General features: G+C 37.5%; 1 protein-coding gene across 1 annotated transcript in view; it reads right to left on the bottom strand.

Annotated features, from left to right (window-relative positions):
* Positions 1 to 6,740: 6,740 nt before the first annotated feature.
* The window catches only part of tmtc3 (transmembrane O-mannosyltransferase targeting cadherins 3), a 29,291-nt gene continuing 16,964 nt past the window's right edge, over positions 6,741 to 19,067 (bottom strand). The window contains exons 8-14 of the mRNA XM_026238753.1: positions 17,353 to 17,501; positions 17,152 to 17,272; positions 16,817 to 16,928; positions 13,599 to 13,702; positions 12,443 to 12,612; positions 11,594 to 11,820; positions 6,741 to 9,808 (exon numbers count right to left, since the gene is read on the bottom strand). Of these exons, the coding sequence (XP_026094538.1) occupies positions 8,943 to 9,808; positions 11,594 to 11,820; positions 12,443 to 12,612; positions 13,599 to 13,702; positions 16,817 to 16,928; positions 17,152 to 17,272; positions 17,353 to 17,501 (1,749 nt within the window). The 3' untranslated portion in view covers positions 6,741 to 8,942. The remainder of the gene's footprint in view (positions 9,809 to 11,593; positions 11,821 to 12,442; positions 12,613 to 13,598; positions 13,703 to 16,816; positions 16,929 to 17,151; positions 17,273 to 17,352; positions 17,502 to 19,067) is intronic.

The following is a 19,067-nucleotide window of genomic DNA, read 5'->3' as shown; positions in this document are numbered from 1 at the left end:
GTCAGCAGAGTGAAGAGGAGGGGGCTCAGCACACATCCTTGGGGAGCCCCAGTGTTCAGTGTGATGGTGCTGGATGTGTTGCTGCCGACCCGTACTGCCTGAGGTCTTCCAGTCAGAAAGTCCAACAACCAGTTGCACAGCGAAGTGTTGAGCCCCAGCTGACTCAGCTTGTAGATGAGCTGTTGAGGGATGATTGTGTTGAATGCTGAACTGAAGTCTATGAACAGCATTCTGACATAAGAGTCCTTTTTTTCCAGATGGGTGAGTGCTGAGTGGATGGCAGTGGAGATGGCATCATCGGTCGACCGGTTGGGACTGGGATGATAGTGGTAGTTTTAAAGCATGTAGGAACAAAAGCCTGACTCAGTGAGATGTTAAAAATGTCTGTGAAGACATCAGTGAGTTCTGCTGCACAGTCTTTCAGCGCACGCCCAGGGATGTTGTCAGGACTCTGAGCTTTGCGGGCATTGATCCTGCTGAAGGATCTCCTCACGCTGTCTGGGGTCAGAGTCATCACCTGGTCGCCGGGAGGAGGTGGAGTCTTCTGTGCAGTGGTGCTGTTTTGTTGCTCAAAGTGAGCGAAGAAGGTGTTCAGCTCGTTCAGCAGAGAGATGTTGTTGTCACAGGTCCGTGGTGGGGGCTTGTAGTCCGTAATGGTCTGTATCCCCTGCCACAGGCTCCTAGTGTCTCTGCTGTTGCTGAATTGGTGAGCTATCCTCCTGGAGTGCTGTCTCTTAGCCTCTCTGATGCCGCGGATGCATACAATGATGGCAAATAAATAAATGCATTTAAAGATTTTTCATGATTAAAAAGTTTTAAACCCTAATCCTGTATAATAATTTGCTAGGGGGACTGGATAAAATAATAAGAAACTGATTTGGTGTCTCATTCCTATGGTTCCCAAATGACACATTGCATTTGCTATTAGAAGTGTGGTGGTTTATAACTTTTGGCAGGCATATACAGACTTCATCTGTTCACAAATATTACTAAGTAAACAAATGCTTTTTATTTTCATATTAAGCCCTCTTAAAACATCCTCTCATAAAACATTTCTCTGATTTGTAAAATAAAACCATTTACACACTAAAATAAATTATCTATAACAGATCTCACAAATTAGTCCCAGACACATTTGTTCTCATTAAAAACACATATGGAAACTAATTTACATTGGCCACGTCTTGACTCACAAACACTTGTCCGACAGAAATGAGCAAGCATGGCTTTTACAAAACGTAACCTCACTTTCTAGATGAATTCTGCACATTTTTCAATAGCTACAGAGGATCGAAAATCTACCGAACAATTTTCAGTTAAAACAATTCTTGTTCTTAATGATCTAATAACACATCTGTTAAACTAAATTTTTCCTTGAATAATCAAATATTTGTCACATTTTATTTTAGGGTCCAATTCTTACTATTAACTAGCCATTAACTATGACTTTGGCCTCAATTAACTGCTTATTTGCTGCTTATTAATAGTTTATAAGGTAGTTGTTAAGTTTAGGGTATAGGGTAGGATTATGGATGTCAAGCATTATATGTACTTTATAAGCACTAATAAACAGCCAATATGTTAATAATAGACATGCTAATAAGCAACTACTTATTAGTGTGAATTGGACCCTATACTAAAGTGTTACCCAAATATTCTATAAGTGACTATGAACACTACACTGTGTGTCTGGGGGGGCTGATAAACACGTGTTTGCCAGCATACTTCCTGTTTGAAAAAGAGGAACGCTGCTCAACCATATTTAATTGTTCTGAATACAAAGGATGTGACTCATTTGAGCTGACACATGTGTGAGTTATTTAATTTAACTGATTAATATGTTTACATTGTCTAACTGACATTTGTGAGAATCTAAGAAACAGAACAAGATGACCAAGTTGCAAGAAACACATTAGAAAAAGTAATGCATAAAAGCAAGTTGTGACTGAATGGGTTATGCAGTTTGACTGGTGCTGTAAGCATAAAAAGAGCAGTATCACTCCTAACTTTGAGGACATTAGTGCCCCTGGGGTAGGTAGGCGGTTCATCACCATAAGATGACAAGCTCACAAACCATGTTCACACAATGCCTTTCACTTTCTCATCCCAGGGAAGATTCATTTGTAAAGACAACTAATCTTCTGTTGACAGTGATATGATCCAGCTATTCAGTCAATCTGCTTTGCTGAAAGTATTTTTATTCCTATTATATTTTCTCAAATATGCATGTGCAGTTGTACTGCATACTAAAGTATATTTATCTATACTAATATTTATAAAAAGCAAAAATCTAAAACTAATTTCACATATATACACATATACGTGAATATTCATTATTTTATTTAATTTACATTTTTAATATTAATGCTTAATACTTTAATTTATAACTAGTTATAAAAATGCATACATTTTATTCATACATAACTAGTTATAAAAATGCATACATTTTATATTCTTTGATATTGTTTCGGTAACACTAAGGAACAATATTCACTATTAAGTAGATGCTTATTAGCATGAATATTACTAGCATATTGGCTGTTTTTTTAGTACTTGCACTACAGGTCTTTTGAATGCTTTTCAGGGAAACACATGGCTAAAGTAATTCCAGGAAGGTCTTGACCACATTGCATGTCTATATCACTTAACAAATGATTTCAGTTATTTCAAATGTCCTTACAGCAAAAGAACCACAACCCACAACGACACTGGCCAAGCAAATAAATATAGTAAATAATCGGATGCAAACAACAAATTATTTCCATGTTTTAGCCACAAAATGTCATTTTATTATGCACAGAAATCACATGCGCCCTTTCTCCCACTCTCTCTGCCTTACAAACACACGTACATACAGTACAGACATACAAGCTCACAGAAACATGTTGTTAGCACTACTCTGACAGTTTTATCCATAAAACTGTGAGGTAATAACGGGACTGTTGTTGGAGAAGATGAACTTACAGTTTCGCTATTAGTAGAGAAACTGCTGCCAAACTCTGTTGAGAGACACACAGAATCGGTTATTCACACACGCTTGTTATCTCTTTCTCTGATAATTTCATTATCAACTGCATTATGTGTATATATGTGTAGTTAGATTTTAGACCGTGGAGAGAGTGAGCAGCACCAAATCACAAACGACCTCTCCTTTGTGACAACCCTGACAACCCCCCCACCCCATCCTCAGGTTCTTCCACTCCCTCCTCCCACTAATACACTGTGACCTGCAACAATCACTTTGTGCATCATTGGTCTGCTCACTACGTCATTCAGCATTGAACTGACCTCATTCAACTACCTCTTCTGACAGATAAAAGAAGTGCTATGTGAGCTTTTTGTCACTAATCGGACTGAATAATCTCTTTTGCACTTCAACCATTATATCTGCACTATTTGTTTATTTAACTGGTTTGCACTTCATCTGCCAAGTGCCTTGTGCTGGTTTATATATCTTTTTAAAAAATATCCTTAATGGTACATGTGCAGTCATATTTTATATTTAATCTGTGTTATCTGTATGCACCTAGGGTCTGAGAGTAACACAATTTCAATTCTCTGTATGTATATGGTGTACATTTGGAAGAATTGACAATAAAGCAGACTCTGACTTTGATAAGTCTGCCATCAGCACCTCAAGCCTCCATTACTAGGTCTAAAATTACATTTTGTAATTTTCTACGCAGGCACTGGACGAGATACATAATAAATTAATCCTATTAACAAGATCATTTTAAGGATAAAAACCTGACGAATATCTTGAAATACAACATCTGAACAGAGATGTATAAAGTACTAGAGAACCATACTTGAGTAAAAGTACAAGTGCTCTATCAAAAAAGTGACTTGAGTAGAAGTAGAAGTGCTCTTTAAGCACCACACTTAAGTAGAAGTACTAAAGTATTCAACATTTTTTGTACTTAAGTATTGCAAGTAGTCTATTTTAAAATTTACTACTCAAGTACTGAAAGTAAAAGTAGAAGTATTGTGTTATGTAGCTATTAAAGAAAGTAGTCAAAAGTTTGAACATATTGTTTTTACTATTTCAAATGATTAACCTAAAGGACAATCACAATTCCTTTGACTGTAACTTCTTGTAAACAAAAAACGGTTACTAGGGTTAGTTAGCCCAATTTGCAAAATGATGTCATTAATAACTTACCCTCATGTCGTTTCAAACCCATAAGACATCAGAGGGTCATTTAGAATTTTTTGAAGCATCGAAAATACATTTTGGTCCAAAAATAGCAAAAACTACGACTTTATTCAGCATTGTCTTCTCTTCCGTGTCTGTTGTAAGACAGTTAAAAACAAAGCAGTTTGTGATATCTGGTTCGCGAACGAATCATTCGATGTAACCGGATCTTTTTTAAACAGTCCACCAAATCGAACTGAATCGTTTTAAACAGTTCGCGTCTCTAATACGCATTAATTCACAGATGAATTAAGCTGTTAAATTGTTTAATGTGTCTGACACTCCCTCTGAGTTAAAACAAACCAATATCCCGGAGAAATTCATTTACTCAAACAGTACACTGACTGAACTGATGTGAAGAGAGAACTGAAGATGAACACCGAGCCGAGCCAGATAATGACTCGTTCACGAGTCAAGAACCGTTTCTGTCAGACGCGTCTGATTCGTGAACTGATGAGCTGATGATACTGCGCATGTGTGATTTAGCGTGAAGCAAACCGACACGCAGAGCGTCTGGAACCGAACTGATTCTTTTGGTGATTGATTCTGAACTGATTCTGTGTTAATGTTATGAGCCCATGTGCAGTCAACGCCAATGACGCTATTGCATCGAGCGCAAAAGAATCGGTGAACTGTTTTCTTCAACTGGTTTATTGAATCGAACTGTCAGAAAGAACTAACGTTACTGGTCATCCGAGAACCGATGCAACCTGTTCTTGACTCGTGAACGAGTCATTATCTGGCTCGGCTCGGTGTTCATCTCTCTCTTTACAGCAGTTCAGTCAGCACGCGCAGTCTCGCTTGATTCGCTCAATGATGTGCCAGCTTCATCAAACCTGCCATCTACAGTTCTGGCAGTGGTTTTTAATGGAATGATTCGTAACATTATTATAATTGTAACGAGTAATGATGCAGCACATAAAAAAAATATCGGAGTAAAAGTATTAAACTCAGCGAAAATATGTACCGAAGTAAAAGTGGAAGTAGGAGAAAAAAATAATACTCTAGTAAAGTACAGATACCGCCTTTTAGTACTTAAGTACAGTAGTGAAGTAGTTCTACTTCGTTACAATACATCTCTGCATCTGAAGAATGTCTTTAGGTGGTTACCGTAGTGTAAGTGGAATAATTAAAGATGCTGTATGTAGGATTGACAGGAGAGTGGTGGAACTAGCTATTGCAGTTCAAATTAAAAATATTAGGAGAGGCATTTGACAATGAATGAAATGAAAAACACTGTGATTTCCGCCAACTGGCAAACCAGGGTCCTGTAATACAATTGGGTATACTGAGTGCCACACTACGGCCTGGAACACACATTTTCAAAGGAGAATAACTGATTAGAATTGTTTTTCAGATAAACAACTATGTTAACTTTGCATGTTTCTTAAATATCTGCAAAAGTATTATGGTATTTCTATGGCTTAAATAGAGTCAAAAAATTACATACAGCACCTAAATTATTTGAAAATAATGCACACACGTTTGTGGCCATTACACCTCAGTTGTGCATTATTTTCTAATAATTCAACTGCCCATCGCCATTTATTCCTTACTTATAATGCACTTATTATTGCATTATTCTGCATTGACCATATTCTACATCCCTTCATTTGTTCCCATTACATATATAGAGAGAGAATTGTAGATTAAAAATAAAATAAATAAATAAAGACCACAAAATTTGGTCAGCCATTGACCTGTAGGTAATATTGAGTTAAAAAGAAATCATGTTAATTACAGTAAACACTGTGCAGGTTTTATAAAAGCGCAAATGCTTAACAACACTCGTCAAGGTCTTAGCCTGACCATTTTCCATGGTATATCAGTCAAACAGCTAATTTCCATTCCCCCTGGATAGGGCATGGACCGGTTCATGAATTCCCAAACCATAGACATGGCCATTTAAAATGTAATCAGGCATTACTGCTACAAAAGAGCCATTGAGCCTTTAATCCAATAATATAAATCGTGCTCTCACATGGACTAAAGGCATAATCATATTAAACATCTTGTGTGATCAAATGTCAATGTGATGACAATCTTGTTTCTTGAACTGGGAGCTCTGCAGATCATTTAAAGCTCAAAGTTCCTGTGTGTAGTCTCCTTGGCCTGCCAGATACTGCGTATAATTAAGTTTGTATAACAAATCCTAGTTATGAGCCCTTCCACTCTTAGCATAAGCCTATTTAAAAAATAAAAAAAATCTGGCAGCTTGGTTTAATGGGTTACACAAAGATTTGTTAATTACCAAGATTAATATCATGCCAAATTGTTTAACAAATACAACAAAGTACCACTTGTTTGCAGCGCGCTTCATTACGCATATATCACATTACATCAATCGCTATTGCAACACAAGCTCAAGGCTGAAACCTGAGGACAAGAAAAATGACACATGGCAGCACGCGAGTCAGGCGTGAGTAAGTAATCTTGGACCATGTGGATTTTTGCAGATATAAAATGTATCATGTCTCTGTGCTGGAGACTCGAAGCTTGTTTGCAATCACTAAAATGCATAAAAAAAAGTGGCATTTATGAGACATTTGTGATTTAAGTCATTTTTATTGAAAAACCTTAGGTCCCGCCACCCCTTATAAGACAAAACATTAGTCCAAATAAAAAAGTAAATACCATAAATCAAAGATGTAGAAAATTGGATTTAGGGTGAAGCACAGCAAGAGTAAACGTGAGAGAAAAGAGTCCTAAAACATTAAGATTCAAGCTGAGCGGAGGAAAACTTTTAATATGACATATCACATAAAGCTGAATGAGAGCTGAAATGAAACAAACCTGTTAGAAAGAGGTAACTCCCAATACTAATACTCCCAAGATTAATATGATACAGCCATATAAATCTGTCCTTAACTATCATGAGTCCTCTACTTAATCAGATAAAGGCGACAGTTTTGCTACTTAAAGTGGCTTTATTAAAAATTAACAAAATAACATATGTTCCTCACATTAATGTTAATATGCTAAATGCATGTTGTTGAATGTATGGAAATGCACTCCCACAGGCATTAAGGATTCTGCCTCTCAGGTACCATTTTTCCTGTTAAGATCAAGGTCAGAGACAAAGGAAGATATTTCAGGGCCTGCCTTCAAAGTAAACAGTGTAACGGTGACCGCATTCCATCGAGAACATATTGTTGTTTCGGCTTCTCAGGAAATAATACACCAAACTTAACTGTAAGCGCAACATGAATATATGAATATGAATATCTGAAGCACATTAAAATACAGAAGTAACACATGGGTGTATAAACTTTGCATAGGAAATGAATGATTAATTCTTTCCACAAACAAAATCTAAAAGAACACACAAAGAATGATGCCCTACGCTGTGATGTTCACCATATTAAATGGCCAGTTCACCCAAAAATGACAATTCTGTCATCAGTTACCCCATGACACTCCAAACACACATAAACTTTTTTTATTAAGAACTGTGTTGTTCATTCCTGACAAAGCAATCATAATAATCTAGAGTAAAAAAAAAAAGCACCATTGTAGTTTTATGGTCCATATGCGCCATATTTGACTTTTGAAGTCATATGGTAACTGCATGAGAAAAACCCCAACATGAAAGTCTCCAGGAAGTTGTTAACTGCTGCAAATGGATTGCAGAATCAGTGAATCATACTTATTCAAAAAACGAAAAGATAATTGAAAAGATCAGGTCATAATAACAAGCAGTTGGTAAGCTTAAATCAAGATTTTCAATGAGTAACAACTTAAATTAGATTCTGTTATTCGAACAAAGCTATCATGTAGCACAGAAGTCATATGACACTTCTGCATCATGCATAACAGTGCATTATTATAATTTAGGTTTTAAATGACATGAGGGTAAATAAATGATGACAGATGTGTAGTTTTTGGTGAATTATTCCTTTAAGGTTACAAAAGCTTTTTCTGCTCATAGGCTGATTATAATGTTATGGTAAGATCTTTGTGGGGAGAACAAGAAACAGAGTGAAAAGCCTCGAAAAAGAAAAAGGTCTGTGAAATCAGCAAGAACCTAAATGGTATGTAAGCCATACAGAAATATCCCAGAAGCCTAAAAAAAACCCTGACCTTCATTCAGAATGAGATTATGGTCAGAGGATATAATTAAACCCTGGCACCATTTGGTGTCAAAACTTTAAAAGACAACAACAGCAAAAATGACACGTGAAAAAAGCAGCAGAGAATCGGAGGAAGTGCAGTGATGTCATGCAAAGAGGGAGGGGGGTCTGCTGAACTAAATTACCACAGCCATGCGACGGACCACCCAGAGGCCGTTATAAAATGGTCTGGATGATATTATCAATATTTTATTTTGTGATTATGAGTAATACTTGCCAGTGGTATGGTAAATTAAAACACATATAAGTGACAAAAACTAATCCAGTGACTCAAATGTAGACAATCATAAATAAACAATATGGTAAAATGGGATAATTTTTTAAAGTAGGGATTAAAAAAAAAAAAAAGTACCTAATTTTGTGCTTTTTCAGCGCATGTTGTGTGTGTACATCTGGTTTCCCTTTTCAGCTGAACAGCTTTACATAATTAAAGCTGTGGAAAAAGGAGGTAAAGCACACAATATATAAAGGACAAAACAATCAAATAAAAGCACCACAACACATGCATAATCGAGGGCTCAATTAAAAAAAAAAAAAAAACAGGAGTCTCATTCTTGCACTTTAACTAGTTATATATATATAAATATATATAATAGTGTAGTGGTTGATCAACAAGGCTAATCGCTGCTTAATATGCGTTCAATCTCCTCCAGTCTCTTCAAGGCTGCCGCCCTTTTCTTTTCTATATCTTTAATCTCTTTTGTGGATTTACTCTTAGTCTGCTTGTCAGGTTGGCCTGCATCCAGCTTCTTTGATTGGCCGTGGCCCTGATTGCTGACGTTTTCTTTGGGGGAGGATTTCCTTAAATTCTTCTCTTTCCTGGCCCCCTCCCCTGCTCCTGAGGCAACTCCCTGCCCTTCCACCTCCTCCTGTTTGTCCTGTGGTTGTTGCTCTAGCTGTTTTTCTGATGCACCACCACCCTCTGTCGGTGCAATCGGCTGGCCCGCGGCGCTCATGGCGGCCATTTTGTTGCGTACAATGGCGAGGTGTCGTCGGATGTACTCTTCCTGCGGGGCCATAGCGAGCGTTTCCACCAGACAGTGCTCGGCACGCTGGAGCTCCCGTTCTTCAAAGTACACCACGCAGAGGTTATGCTTGGCCTGCACGTTGCTGGGGTCCATGTTCAAAATGCGTTCAAAACAGGCCTTGGCACCACGTGTATCCTTGCGGTGGTTCATGAGGATGTCTCCCTTGAGGATCAGGCCTTTGACGTGCTCCGGGTGGTACCGCAGTAGCTCATCAAGCACCGGGAGAGCATCCAGTTCACGTTGCGACTGAGAGTAGAGCAGGGCCAAGTTAAACAAAGCGCTACGGAAGCCGGGTTGCAGTCGAATGGCCTCCCGCATCCAGCGCTCAGCCTCTTCATTCTCATTAGCGTCCATTGCCAACATGCCCAGGTTGAAGTAACCATTTGCATCATTCGGCTCTTCTTTCACATAGGTTAAAAAGCGACGGTTTGCCTCTGGCCGAAATTTTGCCTCGCCTGTAAAAGAAGACCATTTAATTTACAATTAAATGAATTCAAAAACGAACAAAGTGCTAAATAATTAAGGAGAATACAGATTGTCCTCATTTAATGATCTTGATCCATCCTAAGTTTCTTTTTCTTTTTCTAAATGGAGCACAAAAGTAATTCATAACACATTGTAAAAACATTTCCACACAAATAAAGTGAATGTTTATTCCCCCCATTTAATATTAGTATTGTAATAAAGCAACCCTTCCAAAAATCAAATGGCAATAGAGTAGTATAACCAGATGTCCTTGGTGCTGTAAATGTTTTGAGCAACTAAAGTCAACTAAATTGAAATACTGCATATTCACATATATAGGTTATTTAAGTGAAGTTAACCCACATTAATTATTTTTATGCATTTAGTCATAATAAATTAAGGTCTTGTCCAAATGATAGAGCTTTTGTTTTGTTTTGTTTTGAGTAATGTGCCCAATAGCCTGATACTGCTATCTCTAGTATTTTGGCTCGGTTATTTTGGCTTTGAACCAAGATCTACGTTGTTCACCATCATATGTTGCAACGATAGGGTCAGAAGGAGGGTAAGAAATGTCGGTCAGCTTTTTATCATCCCCTCAGAATAACTACTGTAGGCCAAAAGTGGGGAAACTGTGGAAAGCAGGTTACATTTAAAACAAATTAGCTATTATTTGAAAACCAAGTGCAGATGCGGATGGGCACAACTACAAAACCGGATGAAAGAAAAACTGTGAATTGAGAGTGAAATGCCTCTCGGTCACATGAGTCAACAACAGTTTGTACAACAGGGCTAAAACCATGTGCAAATAAAGCCGTTGTATTCGAAGTATTTACATTGCAGCAGCGTAGGTGTGCTAATCTCAGAAAAATGACAAACTATTGACTCACTCGAACTGTAAGAATCTATCAGTCTTTCCTGCTGTTCTAAGCTACAAATGACAAAATGGCATAAAACTCAAAGTTAGGGTCAATGAGTCACATTCAATTTAAAGTATTGCTTTTGGATCAAACGCTAACACTCTTATGCATGAGAACATGTCCGAGTTAGGTGAGAGGTTGCTGCCTTACCTTGATGTGAAACACAAAAAATCCATAGGTTAATAACTTGACTTACGCTCCTGATGTCTAACTTCATGTGAATCAAATATTAACTAGCAGACTGTTGCTTTCACAGAGGTAACAGAATACCTCAGCGTTTCTTGTAATGGACCCAAAGTTTTTTGAAGATCAAGTCAGGAAAATAAATTAATTAGGGAGTGCATTTTTCAACTTTATTTCCTCAAAACCTACCGAGCTGTATACACAGGTGGTTCGGGATTTTGTGTCATCAATGTCACACCTCTGATACAAACGCTATTCCAAAAGTGATGTCTCATAGCCAAAGCTGAAGATATCATAGTATGCATATTTCACATGGAAGGCAACCAAAGACTTCAAGATAGTGGATGAAGCGATGTTGAATGTTGCCTATAAATATTATAATAAACGTAATGTGTTAAGGGTATCAATGAAAAACTGCTCAGTCTACTTAAAATGTATTACTTGTCCTGATATTTCTATCTTTGCATTTTATGTACAGCTTAGTCGCATGCTAACAAAGTCCTGAAAAGTATGTTTTTGAATATTCCACCTTTAGCTTAGCAACGTGCTAACAACAACCTCCACCGGAATCAACTTCGAGTTGATTGTCTGCTTACCACAAAATATAGGTAGCTCACTAAGTTTTGTGACAGATCTAATTTAATTTCTTGGTTTAAATGGCCACTGCCCACTCACCTGACTCTTGCATGAGAAGCGCCGAGTTGAACAGTGCTAGTTTGTGCCGTGGATTCAGGTCCAGCGCACGATTAAAGTTTCTCAGAGCCTCCGAGGGGTCCTTCATCTCTATATTGACAATTGCCAGATTGTACCACAGGTCTGCATTGGTATGGTCCAGTTCCAGCGCTCGTAGGTAGGCATCCTTTGCCTCACTGGGCTTGTTCATTTTCAGCAAAAGCTCCCCTCTGATTTTTAAAAGAAACAAAGACATTTTTGGAATACCTTTTACAGGACATCTCGGAAATCATTTGTACAACAAGAAAGATCAGTTTCTTTAAACTATATTTTCTTGGCAAATATTTTGAGTAATACATTTTTCACAGTGTGGCTAAGAGAAGTTCTGACATTAATAAGAACCAAGGCAATCCAGTAAATCTACTTTCAAAAGCTTATCTGATCAACATTTCATTAACAGGATGAGACATGTAGAAAGAAATCACAAAGTGTGAAAGCCAAGTAAATTTTCACTTGATGCAAAATTTAACAAAAACAGCAAACACCCAGACACTCTCTTACTATGGCATATGATATCTAGGAGAAATATTTTCTTATGGATAGCAAAAAAAGAAAAAGTCCAGGATGGGTGTGAAGTTGTAAGACACGGGTGGCTCAAGTCTTTGACAAAATTGTATCTCTTGAACATCATCCAGTGTATACATGCAAAAAAAAAACAAATAACATGACTCTCAATAACCTCATAAAAGCCAAAATACTGTCTGAACTACAACTCGTTTCATTTGGCCATGTCAATAAGCATGAAAGTATACAAACACATTTTTGACCCTGTCAGCATGATTGGAGACTTGCCGACTGATGTAGGCTTGCTTGAAGTCCGGTCTCATGCTGATGGCCTGTCTATAGAGTTGGTCAGCTTCCTCCAGGCGGGAGTCATTTGCCCGAATTAGGTTTGCCAGGTTAATGTAGACGTTCAGATGGTTGGGGGCCACACGGGTTGCATACTTCTTCCCTGGAATAATCTGGCATTATGTTTTGGAAAGGTCAGCCAAGGTTTTAAGCATTTACATTTGACACTAAGTATAACAATAATATATTCAGTATGGTCTTTCTGTACATTCCAACTTGAAATATAAAACCATGTGAAATTACAGGCCATAAGTTCAGTTTAAAAAAAGTCAAGCAAAAAAATGAAAAAAAATTTAAATAGCCAATATGCCTTAGGTACAAAACCGGTATGAACCATTGTTTGCTACTTTTAGGGGGCATTCACTTTCTAGAGATAATCTGATTGGAGTAAAATCTGTGTAGTGCAGGATGAGTCATCAATATGTTTGGTCCATTTTTCCAATACAAAAACACTGTCAAATTTAAATGTGCAGACATGTTAAAAGGTTTGGGGTTAAAAGTTTCTTGTCCATCTGAATACATTAGTTTTACAGAATAACAGAGGTGCCACATAACTATTTTTACAGATGTCCAAATGAGAAACAGTTACCAACCGAATAAAGCTTTAAATGGATTTTATTTTAGTTATGGCCATTTTTTTTTTTTTTTTTTTTACAAGAATGCAGACCTTTTAGCAGTCCCTTTGAGCAGTCCCTTTGAGCCAATAACTCACAGCCCAAAACTTCCCTTAAAATTTGATCACCTTCTTTAAAATTACAGATGAGTTTGTTAGGCTTTGTAAAATTCAGGCAGTGATAGTTTATCTTGAGATAACATAGGATGTTGTTTTGTGCTGTGCAAAACAATGGCAGTGAAAAATTTTAAATTGTTGCATTTGGCTCAGGGGAATGCAGTAGGAGAGGAGAACAGGAAAGGAGGCAACAAGTTTTCTTATGCTGAACTGCAAATCATATTTGAACTGCATTGATCTACCAATAAACAAAAGACTGTTTAAAAGATCATAACAGTTGGGTTATGAAAGTATTCTATTGTTCATATCAAAGTTTGTTGACAAGCTAAACAAAATCTCTCTTTTTTTCTGATGAAAAAAATGTCATACCTGTGGCATAAGGGATTTCGCAATTAGATATGCCTCCTCTGCCTCTCTGGACCGGTTTAGGTTTTTGTAGGTCCTCCCAACGTTCATGTGGGCCCCAATGTCATCTTAGAAGAGGACATAGTGTTTAGTATAGAGTCATAAATCAAGAAAATAGCACAGACTAAACCTCAAAGAAAGAGTAGATAGTGGAATATGAATCATACGGCTTGACTGCAACAAATAATAACCGTAACAGGCAGCTGACGAGTTTTAATACACAGTTGGGATGAGAACAGGCGGGAAAGACTGGGAAAAGGAAAAGCACCTCCTGTGAAAAGTGCTCCCTTGACAACCTTTTCCAGCCATGTGGCCCGTGTAACATCAAACAACAGAGAGCTAACCAACAGCATCGGTAGATTTTGATGTGTACAATTGATAATGCTACCAGCATCTTCTAAGAAATGCCTGACCACATTCAAGCGGAACAGAGTTTTTGTAATGGGAAGCAAACTGATGCGAATAGATAGCCTGCCCAGGATTTCCTCATTCATTAATGTGCTTAAAAAAGTTAACATGGGAAAACTAATCTTGAGTGGTGGATCTCTCAAGTCACGTTAGCTCAATAAACCAACATAACTTAAAGGAACACTACACTATTTTAAAAAAGTAGGCCCCCGTAGAGTTAAACAGTTGTGTTTTACCATTTTTTAATTGAATCCATTCAGCCGATCTCTAGGTCTGGAGGTAGCACTTTTAGCTTAGCTTAGCATAGATCATTGAATCAGATTAGACCATTAGCATCTCTCTCAAAAACTATCAAATCGTTTCTATATTTTTCTTATTTAAAATTTGACTCTTTTGTAGTTACATTGTGTATTAAAGGGTTAGTTCACCGGAAAATGATCGTTTCTGTCAGACGTGTCCGATTCGAGAACAGAGGAGCTGATCATACTGCGCATGTGCGATTCAGCGTGAAGCAGACTGACACACAGAGCATCTGAACCAAACTGATTGTTTTGGTGATTGATTCTGAACTGATTCTGTGCTAATGTTATGATCCCAGGTAAACGAAGGTTTGAATCAAGGGCAATCATTGCAAATGAAGGGTCGGTCATTAGGTCAAGTGCAAAAGAACTGATGAACCGTTTTCTTCAACCGGTTTATTGAATCGAACTGTCCAAAAGAACTACTGGTGATCCGAAAACCGATGCAACTGGTTGTTGACTTGAGAACGAGTCAATCTTTTGTTCGTTATCTGGCTCATCTTCAGTTCTCTCTTCACAGCAGTTCAGTCAGTGTACTGTTTGAGTACATGAATTACTCCGGGATATTGGTTTGTTTGAACTCAGAGGGAGTGTCAGCCACATTAAAAAAGTTAACAACTTAAGTCATTGCGGATTAATGCTTATTGGAGATGTGAACAGTTTTAAACAATTCTGTTCGATTTGGTGAACTGGTTCAAGAAGTTCCGGTTACATCGAATGAATCGTTCTTGAACCGGATATCACTACACTGTTGAGTTTTGAACTCTCTCACAACAGACATGGAAGAGAAGACAATGATGAATAAAGTCGTAGTTTTTGCTATTTTTGGACCACAATTTATTTTCGATGCTTCAAAAAATTCTAAGTGACCCTTTGATGTCACATGGACTACTCTGAAGATGTTTTTCTTACCTTTCTGGACATGGACAGTATACCGTACACACAGCTTCAATGGAGGGACTAAGAGCTCTCGGACTAAATCTAAAATATCTTAAACTGTGTCCCGAAGATGATCGGAGGTCTTAAGGGTTTGGAATGACATGAGGGTGAGTTATTAATGACATAATTTTCATTTTTCGGTTAACTAACCCTTTAAGACAAAAGGAAAATGAAAAGTTGCTATATTATAGGCTGATATGGCTTTCTGTTCTTATTCTAGGAACTATACTCTCATTCTGGCGTAATAATCAAGGAACTTTGCTGCCATACCATGGGTGCAGCAGGGGGCAGTGATATTACACAGCACCTGAAAAATAGTCCCAAGCAACTCTGCTATTGCTGCAACTACGCTATAGCTGCAACTACACAAAGTTCCTTGAATATTACACCGGAATGAGAGTATATTTCTTAGTCTTATCAGCCTACAAAATCGCAACTTTTCATTTTCCGTCGTTCATAGTACACGATGTAACTACAGAAGAGTCAAGTTTTAAATAGGAAAAATATAGAAAATATTTGGTCATTTTTGAGGGAGATGCTAACAGTCTAATCAGATTCAATGATCTATGCTAAGCTAAGCTAAAAGAGCTACCGCAAAACCCAGAAATCTGGAAAGCTGAATGGATTCAAGAACGGTAAGACTCAACTGTTTAACTCTAGGGGAGTTGGAAAATGAGCCTTTTTTTTTTTTAAATAGTGGAGTGTTCCTTTAACTAATTAAAGTCAATAGTCTAATGACTTTGGCAGCCACAGTCGTCTTCCTCACAGGTAGCTTGACACACACCAAATCCTTAAATCGACATATTCTCAAGACACTAAAGTGTGAAAATATTTTTATTTACACCAATGTTTTCATACAATACTTCATAAACTACTTATTTTTAGATTATATACAATTTGAAATTGTCTTTACCAACATGCCTCCAAACTTATAATAATAAGGGAGAATTTCCTACACCTCCCTAAAACAACATCACCAATGGAGAGTTTTGTTTAAAATAACTCCATGTCAACTTCCGCTGCCAATATTTTTGAAAAAACTGATGGAAATATTACAAATGGAAGACTTTTTAATATTTTGTGTCTGTGGAAAACCATGTGGTGAAGAATCATTCCCATGGACATTCTATCATTTATCATTTAGCACATTTGCCTAAAATGACTCTATAGAAACAACTTCAAGTCCACATAAATTTAGATTTGCCTCATTTACTTTCTTAATATTGTTATTGCGAATGATTCATTGGTGCTAAAGTTTGTTTCCATAATCTTTAATTAAAATGTAACAACTTTCTCTTCGTCTGACACAACTTTCCTTTTTGCTGATGGACACACAAACTATTGGATAATATAATGTTTTTTGTGGGGCGTCCGGGGAAGCAGTTTCAGCACCCTTTCCAATAAATTCCCAATTTAAATTTTTTTTCTCATTGAATAACCTGTTTTATGCATAAATATGCAAGCAAAAATGTTTGTTTATTTTAAAGATGCTATAGGGAAAACTTAAAGAGATTTAAATCTAAAAGAGTCAATTACCTGGTTGCACTCTTGTGGCCTGAAGGAAGTATCTTAAAGCTCTCTCATAGCTGTTCTGATTCTCCAAAGCATGTCCGACATTGTTCCAGAGTTTTGCATTGTTCCTATTGACCTGGAGGAAAACAATTTTGAAATGTTTCAAGCCAGGCTGACATTACAAATCATATTTCCCAGACATCATTTCATTGTACTCTTGTTAAGTGTGGATACGTCATTTGATATAAGGCTGGATTTCTTCAATGTAATGATCTCAAAACACAAGCATAAAATATGTATGAGCCTGTGGCCAGATGTGCATCTATAAATGAATAATGTGTCCTTGGACATGTTCATACTTTCAGTGCAGATGTAAAAAGCGTGTATTCAGACTCCCAGTCCCAGTTTCTGTTGAAAGTCTTCACGGCGTGTGTTGTTAGAAGAACTCCCATGAGCAACCAAGACATTTTCTTTAAGCCTCTGGATAATGTCACAGAAAAGGGAGTGAGTCTCTGAACAAGTCATTTAAAGGGAAGAACATTTGTTTAGAGGAAGTTTACCCTCTTTGGGACAGAAGTTTGAATCCATGAGCTACCAAAACGCAAAATCCCATGCTGGGCACGTAAAGGACCCTTTCAGCCACAACAAAGCCCACAGGGAAAAACAGGTTGGATGCAGGGATAAAAGGAAGGACGATCAGTGAGAGTGCCTAAAGGACACAAAAAGACAGGAGAAATAATAAATATTTATTTTAAACAAATAATTAAATCCAAAAATTTAAACTGAGAAATATAAAAAAATAAACTACATACATATTTTCTTGCTTTAAAAGAAAGTGCATTAATCAGATAATGAAAAGTGTAGTTTTCCACACAGAACAAAATACTTTCACAACAGTGAATAAACTCTAAAATAAATAAAATCTAAAAGCACAGTTCGTATCTCAGATGCCTGAGACATTTGTCATGTTATTTACATAACTTCCTTTTGATCTTCAGCAATAACACAGTAAATTACTTGGGATGTTTGAGCTCATGACCAGTGGTCCGTTCTCTAGGAGAATGCATCATAGTGAAGGAATAATGGAGGGTAAAAAGGAGAAAAATCGTTTCTTTCATCTGTGGAGCAGACACAGTCCTTGGACCCTTATGTGAAAATAAAAATCACTGCCCAATCAGAATTAATGAAATTTTCACTCGCTCTTTGAAATCTAATGAGAGGAAGTAGAAAAAACAGTTTCTCTGGCAATCCAATTGGGGATTTGTCTAATTGGCAACCCTGAGTGGGCACAAAAACTGCCTGGTAAACCAAGGAATTCCATAAGCAAAAAATCTTGCATTTAAATGTTCTCATTGTTTGGTTCAGACAAGCTTGTGCAGGTCTGAATGCTAATCACTCTGGTTTCATAAAGCTTTGTCTGAAACCAAGACCATGAGTTTGATTAATCTGGAACTAAACCCAATTATACATGCTTGACCTGTAGGAAAAGTGCAAGAAAACTACAAAGCCGCATAATCACGACTGTCCGAGTAAATTTCTCTGAGTGGTAGAAATGTTCAAACAGACATGATTGATTCAACACAAATGAGAACATGTCATTGCAGTGCTCCTCCAACACGGTCCTTCTCATCAAACCCACAAGCAAACACTCCTGTCTTGCACAATGCCTGCCAGGCCACAAGATGTAAGATTGGGATTATAGGTTTTGTTTACGAAAAGCACCTTATGACAAGGTGATGGATCAAGATTTTTTGAAACGCTGAACCCCTGCGAGGGCACAGCCCTTAGACACCCTGTTTTGAAGAACAAACTAATTTTGTTTTGTCTAGCTACGGCTAATCTCACCCTTTCTAAGAGCAGAAGAGTTGCTTTTCAAAGCCCACTTGTATTTATGAGTTTGTCATCAAGTAAACCGCAGGGTGCCGTATAGAGGAGGCCTTTTTAATCGTTTCATCCCGAAAAACAGGAGCATTCATCTCGCATTGTGCAGTCTTGAAAGTCAAATCACAGAAATTAGTTTTGGCAGCAGCTTCAGAGTGCGTCAAGAACCGAACTGTCATGCGTTGCTTACGCAGAGGAGGGTTTAACTGAGCCGAAAGCAGCAGTATTGGGAAGATCATATTTATCCAATTTGCCTGACGCTTCAGAGGCCAAAATCAATCTTGATGAAAGAAGTTTCTGCACAAACAAGAACTTTGTCTGCGGTTATCATAAGCTGTATGCTGCCTGCTGCTGTTTGGTTGCTTTGGAAGATGCAACACAGAAAAGAAACTTC

The sequence above is a fragment of the Carassius auratus genome, chromosome 50, assembly GCF_003368295.1.
Source record: "Carassius auratus strain Wakin chromosome 50, ASM336829v1, whole genome shotgun sequence".
NCBI lineage: Eukaryota > Metazoa > Chordata > Actinopteri > Cypriniformes > Cyprinidae > Carassius > Carassius auratus.
This window is presented reverse-complemented; position numbering and strand designations above follow the sequence as displayed.